This window comes from Equus przewalskii, chromosome 10 (genome assembly GCF_037783145.1).
Source record: "Equus przewalskii isolate Varuska chromosome 10, EquPr2, whole genome shotgun sequence".
NCBI classification, from domain to species: domain Eukaryota; kingdom Metazoa; phylum Chordata; class Mammalia; order Perissodactyla; family Equidae; genus Equus; species Equus przewalskii.
This window is the reverse complement of record NC_091840.1, coordinates 37,473,561-37,497,461: the sequence shown is the minus strand read 5'-3', so window position 1 is coordinate 37,497,461 and position 23,901 is coordinate 37,473,561. Positions and strand designations below refer to the sequence as shown.

The 23,901-nt window shown below is 38.4% G+C and overlaps 1 protein-coding gene across 20 annotated transcripts in view; it reads left to right on the top strand.

The window, feature by feature from the left end:
* Positions 1-23,901, top strand: part of AP2B1 (adaptor related protein complex 2 subunit beta 1) — a 118,779-nt gene that overhangs the window by 71,115 nt on the left and 23,763 nt on the right. For 11 of the 20 annotated variants that reach the window (XM_070562490.1, XM_070562491.1, XM_070562493.1 and 8 more), the window contains 4 exons: positions 2,231-2,272; positions 3,116-3,262; positions 5,700-5,845; positions 13,462-13,591. In XM_070562490.1, coding sequence (XP_070418591.1) covers positions 2,231-2,272; positions 3,116-3,262; positions 5,700-5,845; positions 13,462-13,591 — 465 coding nt within the window. The remainder of the gene's footprint in view (positions 1-2,230; positions 2,273-3,115; positions 3,263-5,699; positions 5,846-13,461; positions 13,592-23,901) is intronic. The other 9 variants (XM_070562499.1, XM_070562503.1, XM_070562498.1 and 6 more) reach the window with 1 other exon arrangement.

The following is a 23,901-nucleotide window of genomic DNA, read 5'->3' as shown; positions in this document are numbered from 1 at the left end:
GCTTTTCAAAATTCTAATGCCCAGGCTACACCCCAGAACAATTAAATCACTATTAATTTAAACAATTTAATATTAATTTAAACAATTAAATCTCTGGGGATGAGACTCCAGCATCAGTGTTTTGTTAAATCCTCCCACTATAAACACACAGTTGGTCGATTCCGTTGTGTATCTAAGGTTGAGGACCATAGTTAATGGAGCACAACTTAAGTAGTTATTAGTACTCTTAGAAAGTTTGAATCTTACTGTAAGAAACCTCCAGGTTTTTATTAAGGAGAAATTAAAAACTAAAGACCTCTCCTAATCAGTCTGCTTTTGCAAACTTCTTTTCTGTGACTTTCTTTTTACACGTATCTCCCCTGTGCTCCAGTCTTACTGGACTACTCCTTCTTCTGATCATGCTTTTATTCGTGCTTTGACAGCCTTTGTTTATGCTATTTGACAAATAACACCCCCCCATTTTTGCTTTTTATATTCCCACAGTACCACCTCTTTGAAGCTTCTTTTCATTATCCTTCTACTCTTTCCTTCAGAACGTCTCTTTTTTGCTTCAGTATATTCTGTATTGTTTTGTATTGACATTTTAAGCCTGTGTCTTATTCATCTATATATTTCCCTCATTACCTCATATCTTTACATTCCCCATAGTGCCTTGTGTCCGGTGAATATTGTATAAGTGTTTGTTTGAATAAAAGAAATTTTATGCTTTCAGATGTCATGTTACAGATGTACACTATTCTATAACCAGGAGAAAGCAGATGTGTAATACCTTTTTGCTTTCATACTTTTCTGGTTATCCAAATTCTTAGCTGTGATGACTTTTTTATTTGTTTACACATGTGATTTTCATCCTGTGTCCAACCATTAAGTAGTCTTCAGGAGCCAGATTCTGGAATGTTGGCTCTTTGAGGTTTGGCGTGCCTCATAGCTTATTATTGCAGAGCGTGCTTATGAATGCCAGTTGTGAAGCACCTGTCCAGCTTATTTTCTGTCATGGTGGAGACAGAATTTTGTCATAGATCTCACTATTTTTCAATGCAGATGATTTTTTAGATTTTTGCAAGCCTGCTTTATATATCTGCTCAGTGAGAAGATAAGTAAATCCTCTTTCTCAAGTCCTGAAGACCAATACAGTTTTGTTTTTTAACACAACCACAGCATAAAGATCTCCAAGTTTCTACCACTAAAGGAGAAGACAATAAATGAAACAGTGTTTTGTAGAGCAGACAAGGCGTTTGGTGATTCAAAGAGGAATTTTAGATGCACAGTGAGAACTAAGGAAGAGGCAAATGTGAACCTGTAGCAAAAAAAGTGGTTTTGCTTTTTAAACAGCACCATTAGTTGTGTGTATGTGTGTTTAGGTTTCTTCATGCCATCTGTTTTCAGCTTCGGTTCTGCTTTAATGCTATTGTCATGGAAGACTGAATTCAGGATGGGTTATACCAGAGCCCTGAGGAGAAAAAGGCAAGACTAAGACCATGTGGAGTTATTTTCCTATTACCTGGCTAATTAAGTTAGTCTAATTCTCCAGTAGTTGGCCTCCCTTTAAATGATCTACTCAAATAAATTATAGCATTTCTCCTTAGTAGTATTGACTGTGAGAGAGATTTGAAGCATTGCATGCCTTCCCACTTCCTCGGCAGGTAGGATATCTTCCTATCCAGCTGTTTTCTTTCTTAGGAAAGTTCTAAACTCTAAAAATCGTTCTTATTCCACCTATAATTTTTGAAGCTTAAAATAGCGGCTCAGTACTTGTTTGGTTCTCACTGTCTCAGTGGGACAGCAGGTTTTGTAGATCAAAGCACATTTTAGTTTTTCTTTGCTTTTCTTTTTGTTTCCCCCCTTAAATTTCCTTTTAAAGAAAAAATAAAACATATTCAAAACATTACTGCTTGGAGAGGGAGCTTCTTGGAATATGTAAACTCTTTAAGTCCTGTTTGAGTGTGTCTGTGTACCCCAGTGGAAAGATTGGATCTGAAACATCCCTGAGATGTCCCAGCTCCATCTTCTTTCCAAATTTTCTCAAAACTCCCACACATCATCACTACCACTAAATTCCCCTAGGACATATTTCTTTGCAATCTAGAATTTCTTTAGGCTTTGGGAGTCAAGGTGAATAGCATGTATTCCCAGCAACTTGGTAGAACAATTTACGGATTCTATATGGGCATCTAGTACTTAGCTAAATGAACTCTACCTCTCTCTCCTCTCTCTCCTTTCTCTCTTTCAGCTTGGCAGTGACCTTGGCGGGGGCATTGGAGGAAGTCCGGCAGTAAGTGCCATCCGTTTTTTTCACCATGGGATGCGCTGCCCCCGTTTGATGCCTTCCTATGCACACATTCTCAGACCAGCCACCGCTGCTATCTAGCACTGCACCAAAACCTCTATAGCACTACATGAAGAGTAGAAAGTAGTGTAGGGATACTTGGAATCTTTGGGGTCATACACCATGTGTGGTATAGGGACATCTTTAGGGACTGGCGCTCTGGTGTCTACAGAGATCTCTGTCTTCCTGACATTAAAGAGCTAAAGGAAATGGAACCTCCCATCTTGACTGGAGAATGCTCTTATTCTCTAGTGTCATCTAGAAAGAACTTGAATCACCTGGACTCAGAGTGAGACTCGCCTCGTAAGTGTGTTTGGGGAGTGTGATATCCATCTCCCCCAGGAGAGTTTCCTACGAGATATTTATGCCTAAAAGAGGAAGTAAGACTTGCCTGTACCCAAGTGGAAATGGAACTGTTGTCTAAGTTGGATGCTTCTCCTGTCTGTAAGAACAAACTCCCCCTTCATTAGGGTACCTATAGGCCTTTTGCACAGAATCATGGAAGCTAAAATTGGAAACAAACAGAAAAAATCTTGCATCACTGTGTTGCTGATCCTACTGATCACTTTCTCTTGATAGAACTTCTAAAGAGCGTGTGTATCTTATCAGTGATGAAAAAATAACTGTGATGATTAAAAGGACAAAGAATATACTAATTCAGCTCCTAAAAATACTATAATTATAGTGTGTTCTTATTGATTTATTAATACTACTAAAATATATAGCAACATTTTAAGGACTATTAATCTATTCTTCCTGATCTTCCCCCTTCCTTTTTTTTCCCTGCAGGTGGGACAGTCCTTCATCCCATCATCAGTGCCTGCAACCTTTGCTCCTTCACCTACTCCTGCTGTGGTCAGCAGTGGCCTGAATGACCTGTTTGAACTCTCCACAGGGATAGGCATGGCACCTGGTGGATATGTGGCTCCCAAGGCTGTAAGTAAAGCAAGATTTTCTTAAGAGGCAGCACCTGAATTACTTAGCTTCTAACATTTGTGTTACTTCCTGATAATAAATGCAAGGTTTGCGTCTTTGTTCTAGAGGACTTAAGAGGAACATGAAATGGCCTTCAACTTAGCAATAAGAAACACCATGGCATCCTCATTAACTGTTTTTATAATTGGACTTAAAATTGGAAACATTAAGTATTTGAGTTTTGTTCTCTTATTTAGAAATATTGTCTAGTTTGTCAACCCTGAAGTCAGTCTAGTGTAAATCTATATACAATGCAACAGCAGGGGGGAAAATATAGCATAGAGAAGTAACATTTTTACTTCTCATTCCTCTCTTCCCCTTTTTCCATTGGTATTATGTATGGATTCTAGAATGCCACTGCCCAGATTTGGTTTTCGTGGATTTTAGTGTATGTTGTTAGAGTTGTGATTTAGGTTTGCGTCATTTGTGCTCTTCTCCTCTCAGCCTTGCTTGATGTCGCATGCAGATTGAAATTCAAATGGGGAAACTCCTTGTAAATGAAGCTTATTTTGGTCCTTGGGAATAGTAGCATCCAGGCTGGGCTAGGTTTCTTGTAATCTTGCCTTGAGGGACAACATAGCTGGTTGCTTCCTGCATTCTTTGCCTGCTCATCTGACTGTGTGGGATCTCTGCTAGAGATGCAGACCAGTTGTCCATTCCAGGAGTCGTAACTTGTACACACAGCCATTGCATAGAGTAGTCAAAAATGTGATTGAATACCAAGCCATAGGATTTTGGCACAACTTAGTAGCTTTGTAGTGAGGTTACTGTGTTGGATATTATGCCTGCAGACTTTTTTTTTTTCCGCTTAAAGATTGGCACCTGAGCTAACAACTGTTGCCTATCTTTTTTTTTTTTTTTTTCTGCTTTATCTCCTCAAACCCCCCTGTATATAGTTGTATATCTTAGTTGCAGGTCCTTCTAGTTGTGGGATGTGGGACGCAGCCTCAACATGGCCTGACTAGTGGTACCATGTCCGCGCGCAGGATTCGAACCCTGGGCTGTCACAGCGGAGCGCACGAACTTAACCACTCGGCCACGGAGCCGGCCCCGCCTACCGACTTTTAATTACTGATTAAATATCAGACAGAAAATTAAGTCTCTCTCTGTCCCCACTTTTCCATAGACAGCCTCTTTAGCTTTCTTCTGTCCTTTCAGAAGAAAAAGAAAAAGATCATGCATATAGCTATATGTTTGCCTCTTTTAAACATACCGTGTCAATGGGATATACTGTTTTGCACTTTGTTTTTCTCTGCCACATTCTTTTGAATAGCTGTATCCACTGTATTAATGTACAACTTATTTAATCATTCTCCTGTTGATGATCATTTAGAATATTCCCCTGGTCCTGCACGCCCCCTCTCCACCCCCTGCCCTTTTGTTATTACAATGTTGCAATGAACATCCTTGTGTTCTATATCATGGTATATTTTTGTGAGTATATCTATAGGGTAAACGTGCAATGTGCTTGATCGTTTAAACATTTTAAAATAGACATTACCAACTTACCCTCCAAAAAGGTGACATCAGATTATATTCCCAGCAACAGAATGAGTGCCAGATTCCTTATATTCTCCTTTATTATTGCTGACTTTTTGAATTTTTGACTCTCTGATAGATGGAAAATAATTTCTTGTGATTGTTTGATTTCATTTCCTTCCTTCCTTTTCTTTTTTTTCTTTGGTGTGGCTCTGTATATTCTCCTATTTATTCACCACCCACTGACTCTTAGGTATTCTGTCTCAAAGTAGTCAGAACAGTGTGTGAATTCCTGAATTTTTCTTTTTTTTTTTTTTTAATAAACTGGTACAGTCTAGGAGTATCACAGATTCTGGGTCCAGGGGTGGGTAATGAATGAATGAATTATATAGGGAGAATAGGCATTCAAATTGGTTAAGCAACATCTGAATACTTACTATTTACCAGAAACTATAGCAAGATTTAAAAATATATATAAGACATGGTCCTTGCCCTTAAGGAGATTACTGATAATGGTTTTGGTAATGGTAAAGTCTTCAAAGATTATAGACACGCTATTTTCACTAGTAGATTTTAAGCCTTTTACCAAAGCTACTAACAAAAAAACCACATTATACTCATTAGAATTTCTCTTTTCCTTGTATGTATTTTGTAGCAGTACTCAAAAGCAGTAAAATGACAGAAGATGACGAAGAAGCCAGGGTCACCCATAGACTACTTTGTTGTTTTTTGCTTCTTAAATAATTGAGAATGATCTCAAAATTGAGAAAATATGACTTTATCCAGAGCCTTTTGTGTCTAACTTGATATTTATGGTATAAAAATCACCATAATTGCCTAAAGAAGTGAAGTCTTAATTTCATCTTTATTTATTCAAAAACAAATAGCATCGAAATAAATCCATTGGGCTGTCTTTCAGGTCTGGCTGCCTGCAGTAAAGGCTAAAGGCTTGGAGATTTCTGGAACATTTACTCACCGCCAAGGGCACATCTATATGGAAATGAACTTCACCAACAAAGCTCTGCAGCACATGACAGACTTTGCAATCCAGTTCAACAAGAATAGGTGAGACGTCTGAGTCCCCGGCCCAGTCCTCGGCCCTGTGTCCAACAGGAAGGTGCTCCATTTAACAATGGTTAAAAACCCTCGTATTGGCAGATGCAGGATGTAGAGTGAGCACCGGCTCTTGCCTTTCTCTTCAGTTGTCAGTTTCAGCTCTGGAGGCCCTAGGGGAATTTTGTTGAGAAACTCCCCCATGTGGCTTCAGGAAGCCAGACCTTACATGCTGCCTTCTTAAAGAATTCTTGGACTGGAATGTTTTTACTAAAACAGTTTACAAAAAAAAAAAAATTGAAATCCGTTTATTCATTCAACAAATAATTGTTTAGCATCTGTGTGCCAGACATTTCTAGCTGCTGAGGCTAGAGTAGTGAACCAAACAAATGTGTGTCCAAAGCTCACGTTTTGGTGGGAAAAAGTGAACGTACTTTGGTTGATGTCAGAAATATGGAAGACAGTATACCTGTTAACTGAATAATCTCACATATAGGCTGACAGGTATGATAGCAATGAATTCTCTGCCTTACTAAGGAAGAGAGCATGAAGCAGTAAAATGTTGATGTCCTATAGTTCTGAAACATCACTGTTTTTTATTCAATTTTGTAGTTCAGAAAACTGGCTGCTAGACTTTGATGGCAGGTCCATTCATTCATAAGTGCAAGATATTTGAACTTGTTTCTAACAAAGTAGTAATCGGACCCCTAAAGCAGATTTAATAAAATTTGTCACTGACAGCTTGCATCAGTGACTGTCTTACTCATTTCTAATCATTTGGAAATAACTTTGGTACCCTGGATTTGGAATTTTGGCACGTTGGAAATCACTTAAGTATCTAGAAAGTTGTGTTTCCTTCTGTCAAGCCCAGTTATATTTCCAGCCACTTTTGGGGAGCTGGCTGTGTTGAAGGCCGAGGCTGTTGGGGGAATCTGTAATAAAGGCAATCTGCATAGCCTGCCTTCATACCTTCATTTCTATTTGTCTTTGCTTTTATTTTTTTTTTAAGTAGTCTGATACTTAGAAAAGTTTATATTTTTGTTCTGATGTACTTTTTCCTTTATAAAATACCCTTAGTCCCTCCTTTCTATAGTCTATTGATTTCCTCCTGGAGCTTAAATCTTCTCCCCTCCCCATTACCTAATGACAGTAGTACTACCTTTGTTTGGATTTACTTTTGCACTCTTAAGTCTGCTTAAACTTCTGCCTCTGGGTTAGTCGTCTTTGGCCTCCAGTTATGACAGATGAGACCAAGAGCTTATTCTACTTTCCACCCACTTGCCCCCTTTTCTTCTCATTTTTGTAAATTGTATCATTTATACATTTCATAGGTTTTACCTTTATCTTTGTCTTTGTTTTGTCTTGGATTTGTGCTTACTGCCAGTCTTTTGAAGTTTCCATTGTCATTTCTTGGATGTCTTTAGTAAGTTCTTCAAAAAGGGCTCATGTGAATGATAATCCTTGAATTCTTACGTTGTCAAAACTTTGACCTTTATACTTGAAAATTCTTGACTTACTTTTTTTAAAAAATATATATAATTACAAGTCTTCTTTTTTTTTTAAAAGATTGGCACCTGAGCGAACAGCTGTTGCCAATCTTCCTTTTTTTTCCTGCTTTTTTCTCCCCAAATCCCCCCAGTACATAGTTGTATATTTCACTAGTGGGTCCTTCCAGTTGTGGCATGTGGGATGCCGCTTCAGCATGGCCTGATAAGCAGTGCCATGTCCATGCCCAGGATCCAGCTAGCAAAACCCCGGGCCGCCAAAGCGGAGCGCACAAACTTAACCACTCGGCCACGGGGCCAGCCCCTTAAACTTTTTTTTTTTTTTTAAAGATTTTATTTTTTCCTTTTTCTCCCCAAAGCCCCCCGGTACATAGTTGTATATTCTTTGCTGTGGGTCCTTCTAGTTGTGGCATGTGGGACGCTGCCTCAGCGTGGCTTGATGAGCAGTGTCATGTCCGCGCCCAGGATTCGAACCAACGAAACACTGGGCCGCCTGCAGCGGAGCGCGCGAACTTAACCGCTCGGCCACGGGGTACACTTTTTCTTTTTTTGATGAGGAAGACTGGCTGTGAGCTAACATATGTTGCCAATCTTCCTCTTTTTTTTTTCTCCCCCAAACCCCAATACATAGTTTTATATCTTACTTGTTAGTCATTCTAGTTTTTCTATGTGGGATGCTGCCACAGCATGGCTTGATGAGCAGTGTGTAGCTCCACGCCCAGGATCCAAACCAGCGAATCCCGCCTGCCAAAGTGGAACATGCGAACTTAACCCACTCAACCGTGGGACTGGCCTCCGACTTAAACTCTTTAAGTGTTTTACTCCTATGTCTTTTGTCATTGAATGTTTCTATGGGAAAGTCAGTTGCCAGCCTGATTTTCCCCCATATATGTGATTTAATCATTTTGTCTGATTGCCCAGAGTTTTGAAGTCCAGTAATTTTACTGGGATATTCCCAATGTTGACCAATCTTGGACAGTTTTCCTTAGAATAAAGTGTGCTCTTTCAATATGTACATTGAAGTCTTTTATTTCAGGAAAGTTTTCAGGGTTTATATGTTTAAACTTTTGTATTGTTCCATTGTTTCTATTTTCTTCTGTGGAGAGTTATGTATTTATTGGCTCTTATTTGTCTATCTTTTATACATACTATTTTTCTCTCTCATCTTTTTTTATGACCTTTTTTACCCATACATGACACTATTATCAGACAAAAATTATTTAATATCATCAACTCTTTAATATCATCAAGCATCCAATCAGTGGATTTTCACAGTTGTCTAATGTTTTTGTACGGTTTGTTTTGTCTGAACAGGGTCCCAATAAGGTCCCCATTCATGCCAAATGTTGATAAGTGTCTTAAGTCTCTTTTAACCTATAGATTCCTCCTCCTCTCTCTTTTTTCCTTGAAATTTACTTGTAGAAGAAATTCGGTCTTTTATTTGTGGAAGCTCCCACAGTCTAGATTTTGCTGATTACATCTGTAAGTTGGAGGCAGATCTATAGGCTTGATGAGATTTAGACTGGATCTTCTGGCAGGTGTCTTCATGGGTGGTGGGGGTCTTTTTCTCTCATTTCGGTTTTATGTTATTTGCTTTTTCTCATTTTATTCTCTATGTCTCTTACTGTGTTTACTATGGTGTCTCTTCTCTTGTTCTTTGTAGCTCTGTCTCTGTAATTGTGCCTTTTCTATAATTTTTTGTAAATGGGATCACATCGTATGGAGTCTTTTGCATCTGGTTTCTTTCAGTTAACATGATGCTTTGAGATCAGGAGTCCATTACATTTGATTGCTGAGTAGTGGTCCATTGATGAATATGCCACCATTTGTTTGCCCTTTCACCACCTGGGGGATTTGAAGTTGTTTCCAGTTTTATCTTTTACGACTACAGCTGCTATGAATATTCATGTGCAGGTCTTTGTGGTGGATATATGTTTTCAGTTTTCCTGGGTAAATACCTAGCACTGGTATTGCGGGGTCATATGATAAGTGTGAGAGTTCCCGCTATTCATATCATTACCAATTTTAGCCATTCTTATAGATGTATAGTAGTATCGCATTTTAATTTGCATTTCCCTCTGACTAATGATATTGAGCATTTTTTCATAAGCTTATTGACCATTTTTATATCTTCTTTGTGGAAGTATCTGCTGAAATCTTTTTATTTACTTATTTATTCATTTATTTTGGTTGTTTGTCTTATTATCAAATAGTGAAAGTTCTTTATATGTTCTGGATATAAGTCTTTTGTCAGATATTTGTCTTGCAAATATTTTCTCCTAGTCTGTGGTTTGCCTTTATTTTCTTAACAATGTCTTTGAAAAACAAAATTTTTTATTTAAATAAAGTCCATTTTACAATTTTTTCTTTTTATGGCTTATGCTTTTTGTGTTCTAAGAAATCTTTGCCTGACCCATAGTTATAAAGATTTTTTTCTGTATTTTTTAAGAACGTTATAGATTTACCTCCTACATTTACTTTTATAATCCATTTTGAGATAATTTTTAAATATGGTATAAAGTAAGAGTCAAAGTAAATTTTTTTTCCATAGTAAGTCTTGAAATCAGATAGTGTAAACTCGCCAACTTTGTCCTTTTTTAAAAATTGTTATGGCTATTCTGGGTCCTTTGCCGGCTGGGATTTTCATGGAGAGGGCAGTGAACATGTAGATCAATTGAGGGGAGAATTGACATCAAATAATCTGGACTCTTCTAATCCGTCAGCGCGCTGTCTCTCTGCTTATCTAGGGCATCTTTAACGTCTCTCTGCAGTGTTTATGGTTTTTCACGTACAGATCCTGTACATCTTTTGTCACATTGAAGTATTTTGAGTTTTGATGTTAGAGTAAATAGCATTCTTTTCATTTTCATTGTTGATTGTTCGTTGCTAGTATATAGAAATAGAATTGAGTTTTCTATATTGAACTTGTATCTTGCAACTTTGTTAGACTCACTTATTAGTTCTAGTAGCCTTTTTGTAGATTCCTTATGGTTTCCTACATAGAGAAGTCATGTCATCTGTGAACAGAGGCAATTTTATTGTTTTGTTTTCAATCTTATGCCTTTCTTTTTCTTGCCTGATTTTACTAGCTAGAATCTCCAGTAAATGTTGAGTAGAAGTGGTAAGAAGGGACGTCTTTGCCATGTTCTAATTCTATGGGGGAAGCATTCAGTCTTTGACCATTAATGTTAGCTCTTGCTTGTTTCTGGAGCTTGAGGAGTTCCCTTCTGTTCCTAGTTTGCTGAACTTTATTATGAGTGGGTATTATATTTTGTCAGAAGCTTCTTCTGCATTATTGAGACGATCATGTCATTCTTTTTAGTCTATTAGTATGACGGATTACATTGATTTTTCTAATGTTACACCAATCTTGTATTCCTCGGATAAATCCTGTTTGGTCAGGGTATATTATCTTTTTCATGTATTACTGGATTCGATATGCTAAAATTTTGTTGAGTATTTTTTGCATCTATATACATGATGTAATTTAATTTCTGACTGTTTCTTTTTTTTTTTAAGATTTTGTTTTTCCTCTTTCTCCCAAAGCCCCCCAGTACATGAGCTGTGTATTTTCAGTTGTGGGTCCCTCCAGCTGTCGCATGCAGGAGGCCGCCCCAGCATAGCCTGATGAGCAGTGCCATGTCAGTGCCCAGGACTCGAACCAGTGAAACCCTGGGCCACTGAAGCAGAGCGCGTGAACCTAACCACTCAGCCACAGGGCCAGCCCCTGATCTATTCTTTTTTATTACTGCTTCTTCCCTGAGTTTCACTGGCTCTCCTTCACCTTCTCCTGTTGTCTGACATCTCTGCCCCAAGTGCTTCCTTCGCTGTTGTGTGTTCTTTGGTAGCTGCAATTGCTTCATTAACTGTATTTTCCCCTTAACTTCATGTATAAATGTTTCATCATTTCATTTGTTTTAATGGCGAATTATTTTCCAGTATGTTTTGTTTGTCAATAAGGAAGTTGTATTCCTGTTTCTCCATGTTTTTATAGTAGTGTCTTTGAAGAGGTGCTGTGTTTGTACCATGTTGATATTTATATTTGAATGAGTTGGTATTTGCAGGACTAGCTATTAGCAGAAGGTTCCTATACAAGAGGAAGATAAGCCAGCGTAGTTTGTTAGCCTTTGCTGCTCAGCAACTCTTCCTTCTTTACCATGGTGTAGCCACAACTCCTTTCCTTCTCAGAACCTGATTTCATTCAAGACAACCTTTTATTTCAGTCCTGAGCTCTACAGATTTCTTTTGCTGGTCTCTGCCTCCAAGGAACGCGGCCCTGTCTTCCAAGATGTTTGTTTCCCCTTTAGAAGGTGGTGCTTTTTGAGCTCTGTCACCTCAGGCCCCCTTACATTTTGGTATGCTTTTTTTTGGTGAGGAAGATTCACCCTGAGCTAACATCCACTGCCAATTTTCTTCTTTTTTTTTTTTTTGCTTGAGGAATAATAGCCTTGAGCTAACATCTGTGCTAATCTTCCTCTATTTTGTATATGGCTCACCTTCACAGCATAGCTTGATGAGTGGAGTAGGTCCCCACCCAGGATCCGAACTTGTGAACCCAGGCCGCTGAAGTGGAATGTGCAGAACTTTACCCATTTGGCCATGGGGCTGGCCCTACATTTTGCTACTCTTTTTTTTTTTTTTTTACACTTTTTTTTTTTTCCTTCTTCTTTTTCTCCCCAAAGCCTACCGGTATATAGTTGTATATTCTAGTTTTAGGTCCTTCTAGTTGTGGCATATGGGGCGCCACCTCAGCATGGCCTGATAAGCAGTGCCACGTCTGTGCCCAGGATCCAAACCGGTGAAACCCTGGACTGCTGAAGAGGAGCTTGCGAACTTAACCACTCAGCCACAGGGCTGGCCCCAGTCACAGTATTTTTTTTCTTTTTTGAGGAAGCTTAGCCCTGAGCTAACATCTGCCGCCAGTCCTCCTCTTTTTGCTGAGGAAGATTGGTCCTGAGCTAACATCCATGCCCATCTTCCTCTATTTTATATATGGGACGCTTACCACAGCATGGCCTGACAAGCAGTGCATAGATCTGCACCCGGGATCCAAACTGGCGAACCCTGGGTCACTGAAGTGGAGCATGGGAACTTAACTGCTGTGCCACTGGACCGGCCCCCACATTTTGGTACTCTTAATGTGTAGTTTATCTAGGTAAAGAAAAATGTTTCTTCTGCCATCCTATGACTCTTGAAAGAGATACTACCTATATAAACTCTATATTAATAGTATTTTATCAATATTATAGTCCCATCTTCCTTCCTGAGACTAATTAGAACATAAATTCATATCATTCATTTGTTTATTTGTTGCACTTGTATGCCCACTTTTCCCTTTCTGCTCTATCTTTTTGAAATTTAATTCTTAGATTTCTCAGACATAAGACATGTCTGTCCTCCCTCATATATTTTTGTTTTTTATTTAACTTCAGACTCAGACTTTTCCCATCTCTTTACTATTCTTACATTAGTATTAGATAGGCTTCTCTGAGAAGTCAATCTGGTGGCTACTCATTCCCTGCCTTAGGCTTAGAAAGTGGCCAGAGTTGGGTCTACAACTTAATGCTAATCCTTTGGAACGTGTAAGCCAGTCAGTTCTGCTTTACTTAGACTGGCTCTTTCCCGATAATGTGTCCTATGTAAGTGAACAAAAAAGAATGAAAATGAGAGTTACCCGTAAATAATCCTCTGGACTGATCAGGCAGGTTATCAGGCTAGCAAAATAATACCAATTTATTGTACTCTGCAGGATGGGTATTCTTAAGTCTTCTTTCTCCCAGGGATTATCTGACGAAAGATGTATTAAAAAAGATACTTTCCAAACCTGTCCCTCTAGTGGAATGGTAAACATACGAAACTTTCAGAATCAGAGCACTAGAAAAGCAATTCTATGCTTTGAATGTTTTCTCCTTCCTTAAGTCCATTTAATGGAAAACAGGGGTTACGTTGTAACCAATGTTATAGCAAATTAGAATTGAGCACCTTGGTTCCTGCTATTCCTTCCATTTAATTTTATTAAAAGTTGTTCTTCCTTCAAATGGAGTAAAAAGCCATTGAAACTCAAGTTGTGGCTAAATCCTGCCTTCTGATTAACCTCTGGGGTTTCTTCATCCTGTCTCCTAGCTTTGGTGTCATCCCCAGCACTCCTCTGGCCATACATACACCACTGATGCCAAACCAGAGCATTGATGTCTCCCTGCCTCTCAACACGTTGGGCCCAGTCATGAAGATGGAACCTCTGAATAACCTGCAGGTTGGAGTTTTACTTTACTCAGGGGGTACAAGCTGCTATCTTGCCAGTTTTATTTCATTTATGTATAAAACTCTCTCTTCCTTATATTAGACTTGATTATGGAATAGGGTTTGAAATAACTGCAGAAAATAGATTTATTTTTTGTTTAAAAATTTTTATTTTTAAATCTTATTTTAAAATAAAAGTCATGCGTTGACATAGAAAGTTATTCAATCTTTTTTTTTTTAAAGATTTTATTTTTTTCCTTTTTCTCCCCAAAGCCCACAGTACATAGTTGTATGTTCTTCGTTGTGGGTCCTTCTAGTTGTGGCATGTGGGACGCTGCCTCAGCGTGGTTTGATGAGCAGTGCCATGTCTGCGCCCAGGATTCGAACCAACGAAACACTGGGCCACCTGCAGCGGAGCGCGCGAACTTAACCACTCAGGCACAGGGCCAGCCCCGAAAGTTATTCATTCTTTTATTCAAGAAACATTTAGAAACTTTTTTTCCTTAAGGCTTTCACAGCGAATTTGAATGTCATTTATATAAGAATAGATTTCAGTAGATTTATATGGAGGTTGTCTTTGAACACACAACCATAAATAGATTGTCTGGATTTAAATGCCCCATGTTAGCATATATCTATGATAAGTGTAGCAGCATCTTAGAGGAGCTCAGAACTTTATCAGTTCTTCAAGAGCCTCTTGATCTTGAAAATATTGAATTTTTAAAAATGCTTAAGTACTATCTTAGACTCTCATTCACTTCATCTATTTTGAATTTATCTTTGAAGTATAAACCTAGGGTTCACGCAACATAGAGGCAGAATAGTAAGCTTGTAAGCTGAAGCTGCAGCAGCCCTGAAGGGATATTAATACAGATATAAGCCCTAGAAGTTGAAGTTGTTAATGCTCACAAGGACAGGAGACACAGCCTTGGGCCAGCCAGAGATTGGGAACTGTAACTGATGTCTGCCATAAAGCTGAGAGCCTGGAAGGGCAACTCCCTCAGTGAAGGGGGAACTGGAAAAGCGTTTCCACAAGGGTGACTGATGAAAACATTTCTCTCTGACCAGCGTTCTCAGTGGCCTCTTGTGGGAAATCCAGGGCCCAGTATTATGCCATCCCTCATAATATATGAGTATATAGTCCAAATTTATACTAGCTATGTAGGTGTTGTAGTCTTCAAACGAATAAATTAATGTGAAATCGGTCCAGGACTGGTGAAACCTAGGGTACCTGGCAGAAGCAAATGCAAAGCAGCCCTTTTGCAACAGTTCTAAACTTTAGGACCATCAGGACTCCTAACTGAAAAGAAAATCTCTACAGAAAGTGAGCTCACAATTTAACAAAGAAAGAGTTGGGAGGGATGTACTATGAGACAGTCAGAAGACACGTCAAAGAGGAGGATTAGTATTCCCCTTCGACCAAGAATTTGAAATGGTGGAATAGTCTGAATGAGACATAAAATATGTTTAAAATGATGAAAGGAAATTATTAGCCTTCCACTTTCTAGTCAGAATAGGTGGGATCCCATTACTCGATCTTCTGGAAACAGCAGGATGAGAGACTAGTGCTGCTGCTGAGACAGCAACAGTAAAGTTACTGGGAGTAAAACTAACGTTCTTCAGTAGTTTAAGTACCAACACACCAAGACTGCGGTTCACTGTCTACCTTGCTGCCACAGTAGTTGACTGCCTCTTTGTCAGCAAAGGCTGTCATGATTTAGAGTGAAGATGAGTGAGTCAAAATATAACTTGGCTCAGGCTCGAAGAAGAAAACAAGGATTACTGTGCAGATGGAATTGGCTGTTACTATGATGAGAATAATGTGTTAAGAGACTTTTCCAGCACAGAATCCTGAAGTAAGTAACTAACCCAAATTTCCATCTGCTCCCTTTTCATTGAAATCTAGCCTCCTGTTGACCCACAGAGCCTCAAGCCTAATATTTGAGGACAGTGAGCATGAGCGCAGAAATGCTTTCTTTACTTTAGAAGTAAGAAAAGGAATTTGGGTCACAGAAACCAGGGCAAATTTTCTGCTCTTAAAACAAAAAGGAAACAGTAAATAAATGAATGTCAGCTTACTTTCTTATTTGCATTTTCATTTCATATTCAATGAAATGAACATTGCAAATAGGAACCCTCATAAGAAAAGTTGAGTCTTAGTCCGAACTCCTCTCTCAGAAGTAATGATATAGTATTAGGACTAGCAAGGTTCTGTTTTTACAAACCTGACATTATACAAAGCAAACTTAAAAATTTTCCATTTAGGGGCTGGCCCTGTGCCTGAGTGGTTGGGTTTGCATGCTCTGCTTCGGCGGCCCAGGGTTTCGGATCCTGGACGCGGACATGGCACTGCTCGTCAGGCCATGCTGAGGCAGCGTCCCATGTGCCACAGCTGGAAGGACCCACAACTGAAATATACAACTATATACCAGGGGGCTTTGGGGATAAAAAGGAAAAAAAAATTTCCGTTTTCCCTTTAATCAAAATGTAATAGGGCATCTCAGCTTCTCTAGGGAAAAAAAACTTTCCATCTGTAGTCGACTACTGATTCTCCAAGTTTTCCCTATGGATTGTCTTCTTTCAAGGATGTCATAATTATGGTTATCTTCTCATTAATTGGCATTTCCCAATGGAGAAAATAAGCAAAAACTTGAAAAGAGAAAAACTTTTTCCCCTGTGAGCAGCTCTATTTCATGTCTGCTGGTGGAAGTTGAAGCTAGTGGCTAGCTTAAGGTGGGTGGGTTACTTTAGATGTCAGCTTCCATTCTGCCCTTGTCCCAGAATGTACAAAAAAATCAAATCTTAATCCCAAACTAGCTTAGACCGTATAGATCCAGGTAAAGCCAGGTAAAGATTGATTGGCATTTAAACATTATATTTGAATAGTGTTTGAATTCAAGAACTCAAGTAGGAAAAATTAGTACTTCAGACCCATAAAATTGGGAAAGAAAAAATATTTCAGAGTTGAGGAAATGAAATTTTGAATGCAGTGTGGGTTTCAGCTATTTGGGCTAATTTGATATCAATCTATAGGACAAATAAATCAAACCCAGCTGCCAAAAGTGTGATGAAACAGTACAAAACTTTTCATTAAAATGCTCATCAAACTACTTATTAGAGTCTGTTTGAAACTCAATTGAAAGGTTAAAAAGACACTGTTCTTTCTTAAAATGGAAAATAAACCATACCTTAGAGACAAGAATTAAATACCTAGTAGAGATTTGAACCTAGAAAATATTTTCTGCTGTACAGATGTTGGTCGTTAAAGTATTTGTGAATCCAACTTATAAATATTACACAAAGTAAAGTTTAGCTTGTCCCTGTTGGGAGTCTCTTTTGATTTTATATCATATAATTATATTCCTTACAAAAGAGAATTGATTCTCTTTATTTAAGTAAAACAAAAACCTTAACAAATGTCTAAATGAATTATCTAAATGAGTTTTCTCTGACTCCTATATCCTTTCAATCTGTGTTAGTTGCTTAGAAGCATTTTGCAAAATATTTCTTCAAACTTGACACCTGGCAAGTGACTGCTTCCTGAAGTCGGTGTCTGCACAAAGATGGTAGAATTATAACATAACATGAGTTCATCCTGGTCTTTGCATAGATGCTATAGAGTGCTCACAGCGGTTTGGCTTCCTTTTTTGCTGGGCTGTGAACTCTCATGAGAACTTTGATAGCACTGTTCTTTCAAGTTTTAATTTTATCAGAGTTACAAAAACGGTTTAGAGTTCAACTAGTTCTATAGTTAGTTAAGAAAAACCCAGTCCCCAGCCTTCTTTCCCCTGCGTGGCTCCCAATTTCTTCTTCCACAGAGGCAGTCTCTCTTGCCTCTTGTAGTTAATATTTTTATATTTGCCACTCTGTCTCTAAATAACATGCTTATATGGCAACTTCTGGATTTTTCCATTTTAGGTATTCCTCTATATCTCCCCACTCACTGCCATCATCTACATCCATGTTTCCTATCCTCCTGTTTTCCTGATAGAGCCACTTTAGAATTTACTTTAATCAGTATTCAATGTTTACATTGTTATGACCATATATGCTCTTCAAAGCTGAGCTGTAAGTAAAGTGTGATTATTTTTTTTTCCATAAAACTTTTTAAGTAATTGGTTATTTACCTGTTAATACCTATCTCTTTTTGTTTGCTTAATTTTTCTGTGTTTTTAACTATAATTCAATCCCAAATTCTAGTCTATCAGTTTCATTTCTCAAAGTTTCCTCTGTAGTCTTTTGACCTGCCCCAGGCTGGGCTGATTTTCTTGAACACCAGGAACATAGCTGTCATCCTGGGATCTCCCTTCATCTTCACTCTGGGGATTCATTCCTTCACCTCTTTTCTGTGTTGGATCTCCTATTGTATTTTTCTTTTCTTGGTTTGCTCCCTCATTTTGATGAAAGACGTCCTCCAGTGGCTTCCTGAGAGTGGGTATATTGAAAATAAAGTTTTTGAGACTTCACGTTTTAAAATGTCACACTTGTTTGATGGTTTCTATATAATATTCTAGGTTAGAAATTGTTTTCCTTGTAGTCTGAATCCATTGTGATTCTCGATCCTTTTCTGTGCCCTGTTCTTTCTCAGTGAAAGTTGGACAATCCTTTCTTCATCCCCTGTGTTCTGAAGTTTCACAGTGATGTGCCTTGGTGTGAGTCTCTTTTCACCACTGTGCTAGCTGCTCATTGGGCCCTCTCAAAGTGGAAACTTGTATCCTTCACTTCTGGGAATTTTTCTTTACCTTTTTTGTAGATCTCCCTTCATTTCCTCTGTTTCTCTTATTGGAGGTCTTCCTTTTTGGATGTGGCCCCCCTGGACCAATCCCTTTTTTCCCCTCCTATTTTCCAGCTCTTTTTCTTTTTGCTCTACTTTCTGAAGATTTCTTATGGAAAATTTTCAGTAAACTGAAGAGTGTAATGAATCTCTGTGTACCTATCATCCAGGTTCAATAATTATCAATCCAATGTTAATATTGTTTGATCTATACCCTTCTCCACAGCCCTACTCTATATTATTTTGAAGCAAATCTCAGACATTTGTATCACTTCACCTGTAAATATTTCAATATATATCTTCAAAACAGGTCTCTTTTTAAAAATATAACCACAATAACTATTGTATACATTAAAAAATTAATAAGAAATTCTTAACATCAAATATCCAGTCAGTGTTCAAGTTTCTAATTATCTCAATATCTTAAACTTTTTTGTGTGTTTTTATTATTACTGTTTGTTTGACTCAGTCAAGTGCACATGTGATGGGTTGATAGATATCTCATAAGTCTCTTTGGTTACTCTGTTCAATATGATAGCCACTAGCCACATGTGGCTATATAAATTGTAACTAATTAAAATTTAAAAATTCATTTCCTCACTTGTAGTAGCTACATTTCAAATGCACGTTGGCTAGTGGTTACTAAATTGGACGATGCAGGAGTAGAAGATTGCCATCATTGCGGAAAGTTCTGTTGGACAGTGCTGATCTAGGGGCTCCCCCTCTATCTTTCTCTTTTATCTTTGGTTTCAGCAGCTTGATTTTTATGTATCTATAGGTTTTCCTTGTGTTAATCTGACTAGGGTTCACTGAACGTCTTGGATCTGTAGTTGATTGTTTCTCCCAAATTTGGGAAAGTTTTGCTGTTATTCCTTCATATTTTTTTCTGCCCCATTGTCTCTCTTCTCTCCTTCCAGAACTCCAATTACATATATGTTAGACCACTTGCTATTGGCGTTCAGATCACTGGGGAAGTTCTCTTCTTATTATTATTTAATCTTTTTCTTTCTTTCTGTTCTTCAGATTGGATAATTCCTGTTGATCTGTCTTCAGGTATGCTGACACTTCAGTAGGCTTATAACCTTCTTTTAAATCTATCCAGTATAATTTTCATTTCAAATATTATATGTTTCAGTTTTAGGATTTCCATTTGGTTCTTTGCTAAAGTTCCCCATCTGTTCACTCAGGAGTACAATTCAAGAAGCCTGTTCCACAGCCTACTCTCTTCCTTTATCCCACCTCCACCCTTTTGGCCATCCCTTGGGCCTAAGGGTGTGCTTACTGACCCTCAGGAAGCCAGTAGAAGTATCTCAAGCAGACTCTGGAAACTACAGTGCTGGAGCTGTCTAGCCAGGAAATTCTGCATGTTCTAGCTGAGCATGTCTCTTTGGCCCTGTGGATTCTTTTATCCATAGGCTGCAAGGAGACCAGAAGAGGATCAGAGTATGGCCTTCTAAACTGTGAGGTCCAGGACAGGACCTCCAGTTACCCATCACTGAGGGCGGCTGGAATCCTCTATATTAATACTTTCTCATCTTTCTTCTTGTGCTGGCTTAATTCTTCCAAAAATCGACTTTGACTCTCCTGTCTAAAATATAAAGGCTTTTTGCCAGCCTTCTGAGAGCTAAGTTGGGAAAGAGGGCTGAAGAGTCTCAGCATAAATTCATTTCATCCGCCACTCCTCAGCCATGCCTGGCTTCCCCTTCAAAGTACCATCTATTTTATCCTCTTCAAAAGAATCAATCTTTAGTTTTATGCAGGGACTGAGGGGCTAAGGTAGCTTAGAATGGTGGTGGGGATCTAGGACTCTCAGAGCATCTTTTATTTTATTTTATTTTAAAGGACTCTCAGAGCATCCTGATACTCTTTCTTTTAACATCCTCTGCCCCCCATTTCCCCTCCATGCAGTTCCAGAGGTGCTACCAGTCCTAAGTCTTTGAGAATTCTGTGGTATTATTGTTAATCCATCTGTTTCACAGTTACCAAGACTTGGTTGCTCTTGTACTTTTTTCTTCCCTATCTTTATGAACTTATGCCTTTAAAAATTTTTCCTTTAATTATGGCAGTTTCTTCCAGAGGAAGGAAAATTTAAATGTCATTTTCAATCTACTATCTTTTCCTGAAGTCTGATAGCACCTTCATAAAAATTCATCTTACCTTCCTTCCATACTGCTTTATAATTAGGAGTCTTAGAGGTGAGCCTATGTATAAAGAATTGGTTCTTTCCTATGTATGGTTTTTGTTATCTGTCTCTCTAGCTGTCGCCTTTAAACCCCACATAAGCATTGTTTAGCAAGAGGATGAGTATTAATTAGGGAAAAGAAATAATGCCTCTTGGTTTTTTTCATTGACTGTTTCTTCTAAAACAAGGCAGTATTCATGTGTTCTATTAGTTTAACCTTTGAATGATTAGGGCAGAAAGTGCTGAAGATGCTAGCTGCAAAGGACACAATCTTACAATCTCCATTATTCATATCTTTAAGATCTTTGTCAACAAAAGGTTTTTTTGGCAGTGTATGGCCCTGAGAATATTCTGTCCCTTGCTACTCCTACATTGCAGTTCCAGCCTGTGAGACAATCAGTTGCAGATGGTGCCTGTCCCTGATATTTCATGTGTTGCATATGTCCGTTCATGCTCAGAAAGCCCACAGCTGTGCTATTGTACCAGAAAAACTGGTAAATGCTTTCAAACGGAAGACCTTTTCAGCAGCTTCCATCAAATGAAGCAAACCAGCTTGGCATTTGCTGACTTTTCTTGACTTGTGCAAGTGAAACAAGTTCATTCTTAAAGTCTCCTTTAGTCTCCCAAGATTCACGACTGAGGACTGTGCACTCTGCTTGCGTGGGACTACAGCTGCTTGAATAGACATTGAGTCCTTGAAGTGGTGGATCCTCTGGGAACTTTAAGAGATTCTAAGGTCAGACAGATAGATCCAAAGCTGAAAATAACCCCTGTAGACAAGACAGAACCTGACATATTCCATTAGCAATATGTGAGTAATGGAGTCTTTGCTACGAAAGATGAAAACGTTTTGCTACCAAAGAAAAAGGAGGAGAAAATTACTTTCTATGATTGCTGCTTCAAATTTGATATATTTTTCATGTCACATCAGGACTATAAATATAACCTTTAATTTCATCCGAGAAATAGAGTATCTTGTATACTGGATATTCCTTTTTTACTATTTTGTTTTTGTTGAGAACACTCCTTATCCTTTTTGTCAAGATAATCAAGATTCTACCAGGCAATATCTTTTTGTCTTTCTATAACCAGCACTCAGCTGCTGGTTTCTGGGACTCTCTTTTAGGAATATGTTAGTACCACCTGCTGTGCTTGAATAACTATATATTAGCTGTAGACAAGAATTCTGTATTCCGATAAGTAGGGGTGGTCTAATGGATCATAGATCTGGCTTCAATGACACGAGAGAGTTTTTCCTGAAACCCAGAATCAGTTCTCAAAACACCCAAGGTTGGGAGCTAGACCCTCATAAAAAAGGGCCTGTGAGATCAGATTACTCAAGTAACAGAAGCCCATGCTGTGAATCTTGAGAGAATGATAATGAATTTCACAAAGTAGTTCTAAAGTGGTAAATAAAAGTGATTTGTGGATTTTCATCTATTAAAATCCCAGCCATCTTTATATCATGATAGTAAGTTAGGAGTCAGTGATGAAAAATGGAATGAGTTTTTGTTTCTGGATTGATAAATGATTGGAAAGTAGATTTAACTGTGTGATCTTTATGCAGTAGGGGACTTTGAATTTTGAATAAAAAGTAAATAACTCTTTCTAGTCCCTGTGTTCTCATTATAGCTGATAATAAACAAAGCCTTAGTCTACATCATGGGTTGGAATTAAAGGGAACTCACTGGGATTCTCCTGAGCAGGATTGAAGCCCACTTGAGAGCCATATCCTGCCCTCATTCATATTTACCCTCTTATATTTTGTCATAGCATCGTGTTCAATGAGATAGGAGAAGATTTGCTTTATTCACAATTTTTTTGTAGGAGTTATGCATAGGCTTCATGGTATTGAAGTCCATATATCTTAAAATAAAACCTGAGGAAAGCTTTGAGCTATGTGAGTGTGCAAACATAGAGAATGTAAAATCTCATGGTTAGAAGAGATGACCTTTAATATTGTCTCTTTCAAACCCTAATTCTGATGGAATTGATCTATATAAGCAGTGATTGTGGAGTCTCAGCATCTTTTATGAATACTGCTAGTAATTATTACCCTAGAATGGCGCATTCCATCTTCCTAAAACTCTGTTAGGAAGTTATTCATATTGAACTAAGATATGTCTTCCTTTAAGTTCTATCTGTAGATTGAAGGTCTGTGGGTTGGGGTTTTATAGAACAAGTGTCTGAATCAAGGCTCACAGGGCCTGAAAAATCAATCAAGTAGGCCAGTAATGAAAATATACTCAGTTTTAATTCATTTTCCCTTTTATTCTACTTCAGGAAAGCCTAAGTTTATGGAAGGACATTTGTTTGTGTGTACTGCAAACAGATGTCAGTTTTGTTCTAATTTTGAGAAGAAAAGCGATTAGAAGTAGAGACACTGGTAAATGTACTTAGAATCACTTATAGTTTAGCAACTAGGGAGAATATTCTTTAATCACTTTTGAAAAATATGTGAATGAATGGTGGTCCTTGGTTTGGTAGCACTGTTTGTTTCTTGGAGCCATTGAAAGAGTTGGAAGGCAGGTACTCCAAATATGGAAGCACAGAACTTCTCAATTCCGTAGCTCACGCTGTGCTCCTGACAATAATTTTGTCCGTTTTATGTATGACCTGTTTCCCCAGTAAAAACTACCCAGAGACAGCATCTGTGCATAGTGGCCAGCCCACGTGCCCAGTTATCTTGACAGCCACATGCCTGCTTCTGTCCACGTGAAGGTTAGATAATGTACCGGGGCAGTACATAGGCATACCTGTGACCCCGTTAGATTTCTAACTTGCTACTAACTAATCTGAGACTGTATGCTTGTTATCTAGAACCTAGGTTAGATTCTAGTTCAGTTTTACCCCAGGTTTGAAAAATGCATAATGTTCATTCATTCTCATTACTGAGGTCTGTTGAAATCTTCTATCGAGTTTCCTCTGGGTCTTCTGTCCCGTGACATACCAGACTGGGGTGTGGAATATCTAATCACTTTAACATAGTTTACTAGTCCCGTCTTCACTGTTTTGTGGTTCAGTACAGAGTGTATTAAGTGTATTTTTAAGTTTAACAATAAGCCCTACGTAGTGAACAATTCATGCTGTTAGTGTAAATAGTATGTAAGATGCGACAGCTGCAGCCAAGGGCACATCAGCCAGTTCTAGCAAGGTACACATAGCTGTCATTAAAGGGACAAAGAGAGAGATTGGTGCCTAGGTTTAGAGCCTTTGTAGGTCTGGCAGAACCTGTTTAAGGTCAGGCCTTAGGGTTTGGGGAACTTATCTGTCAGGCAGGCTGAAAGGCCTGTGAAAATATTGCTGGCTCTTTCTGGCAACTGAAACCGTACAGAGTAATTCTGTTGTAGGCTGCTGAGGAAGAGAG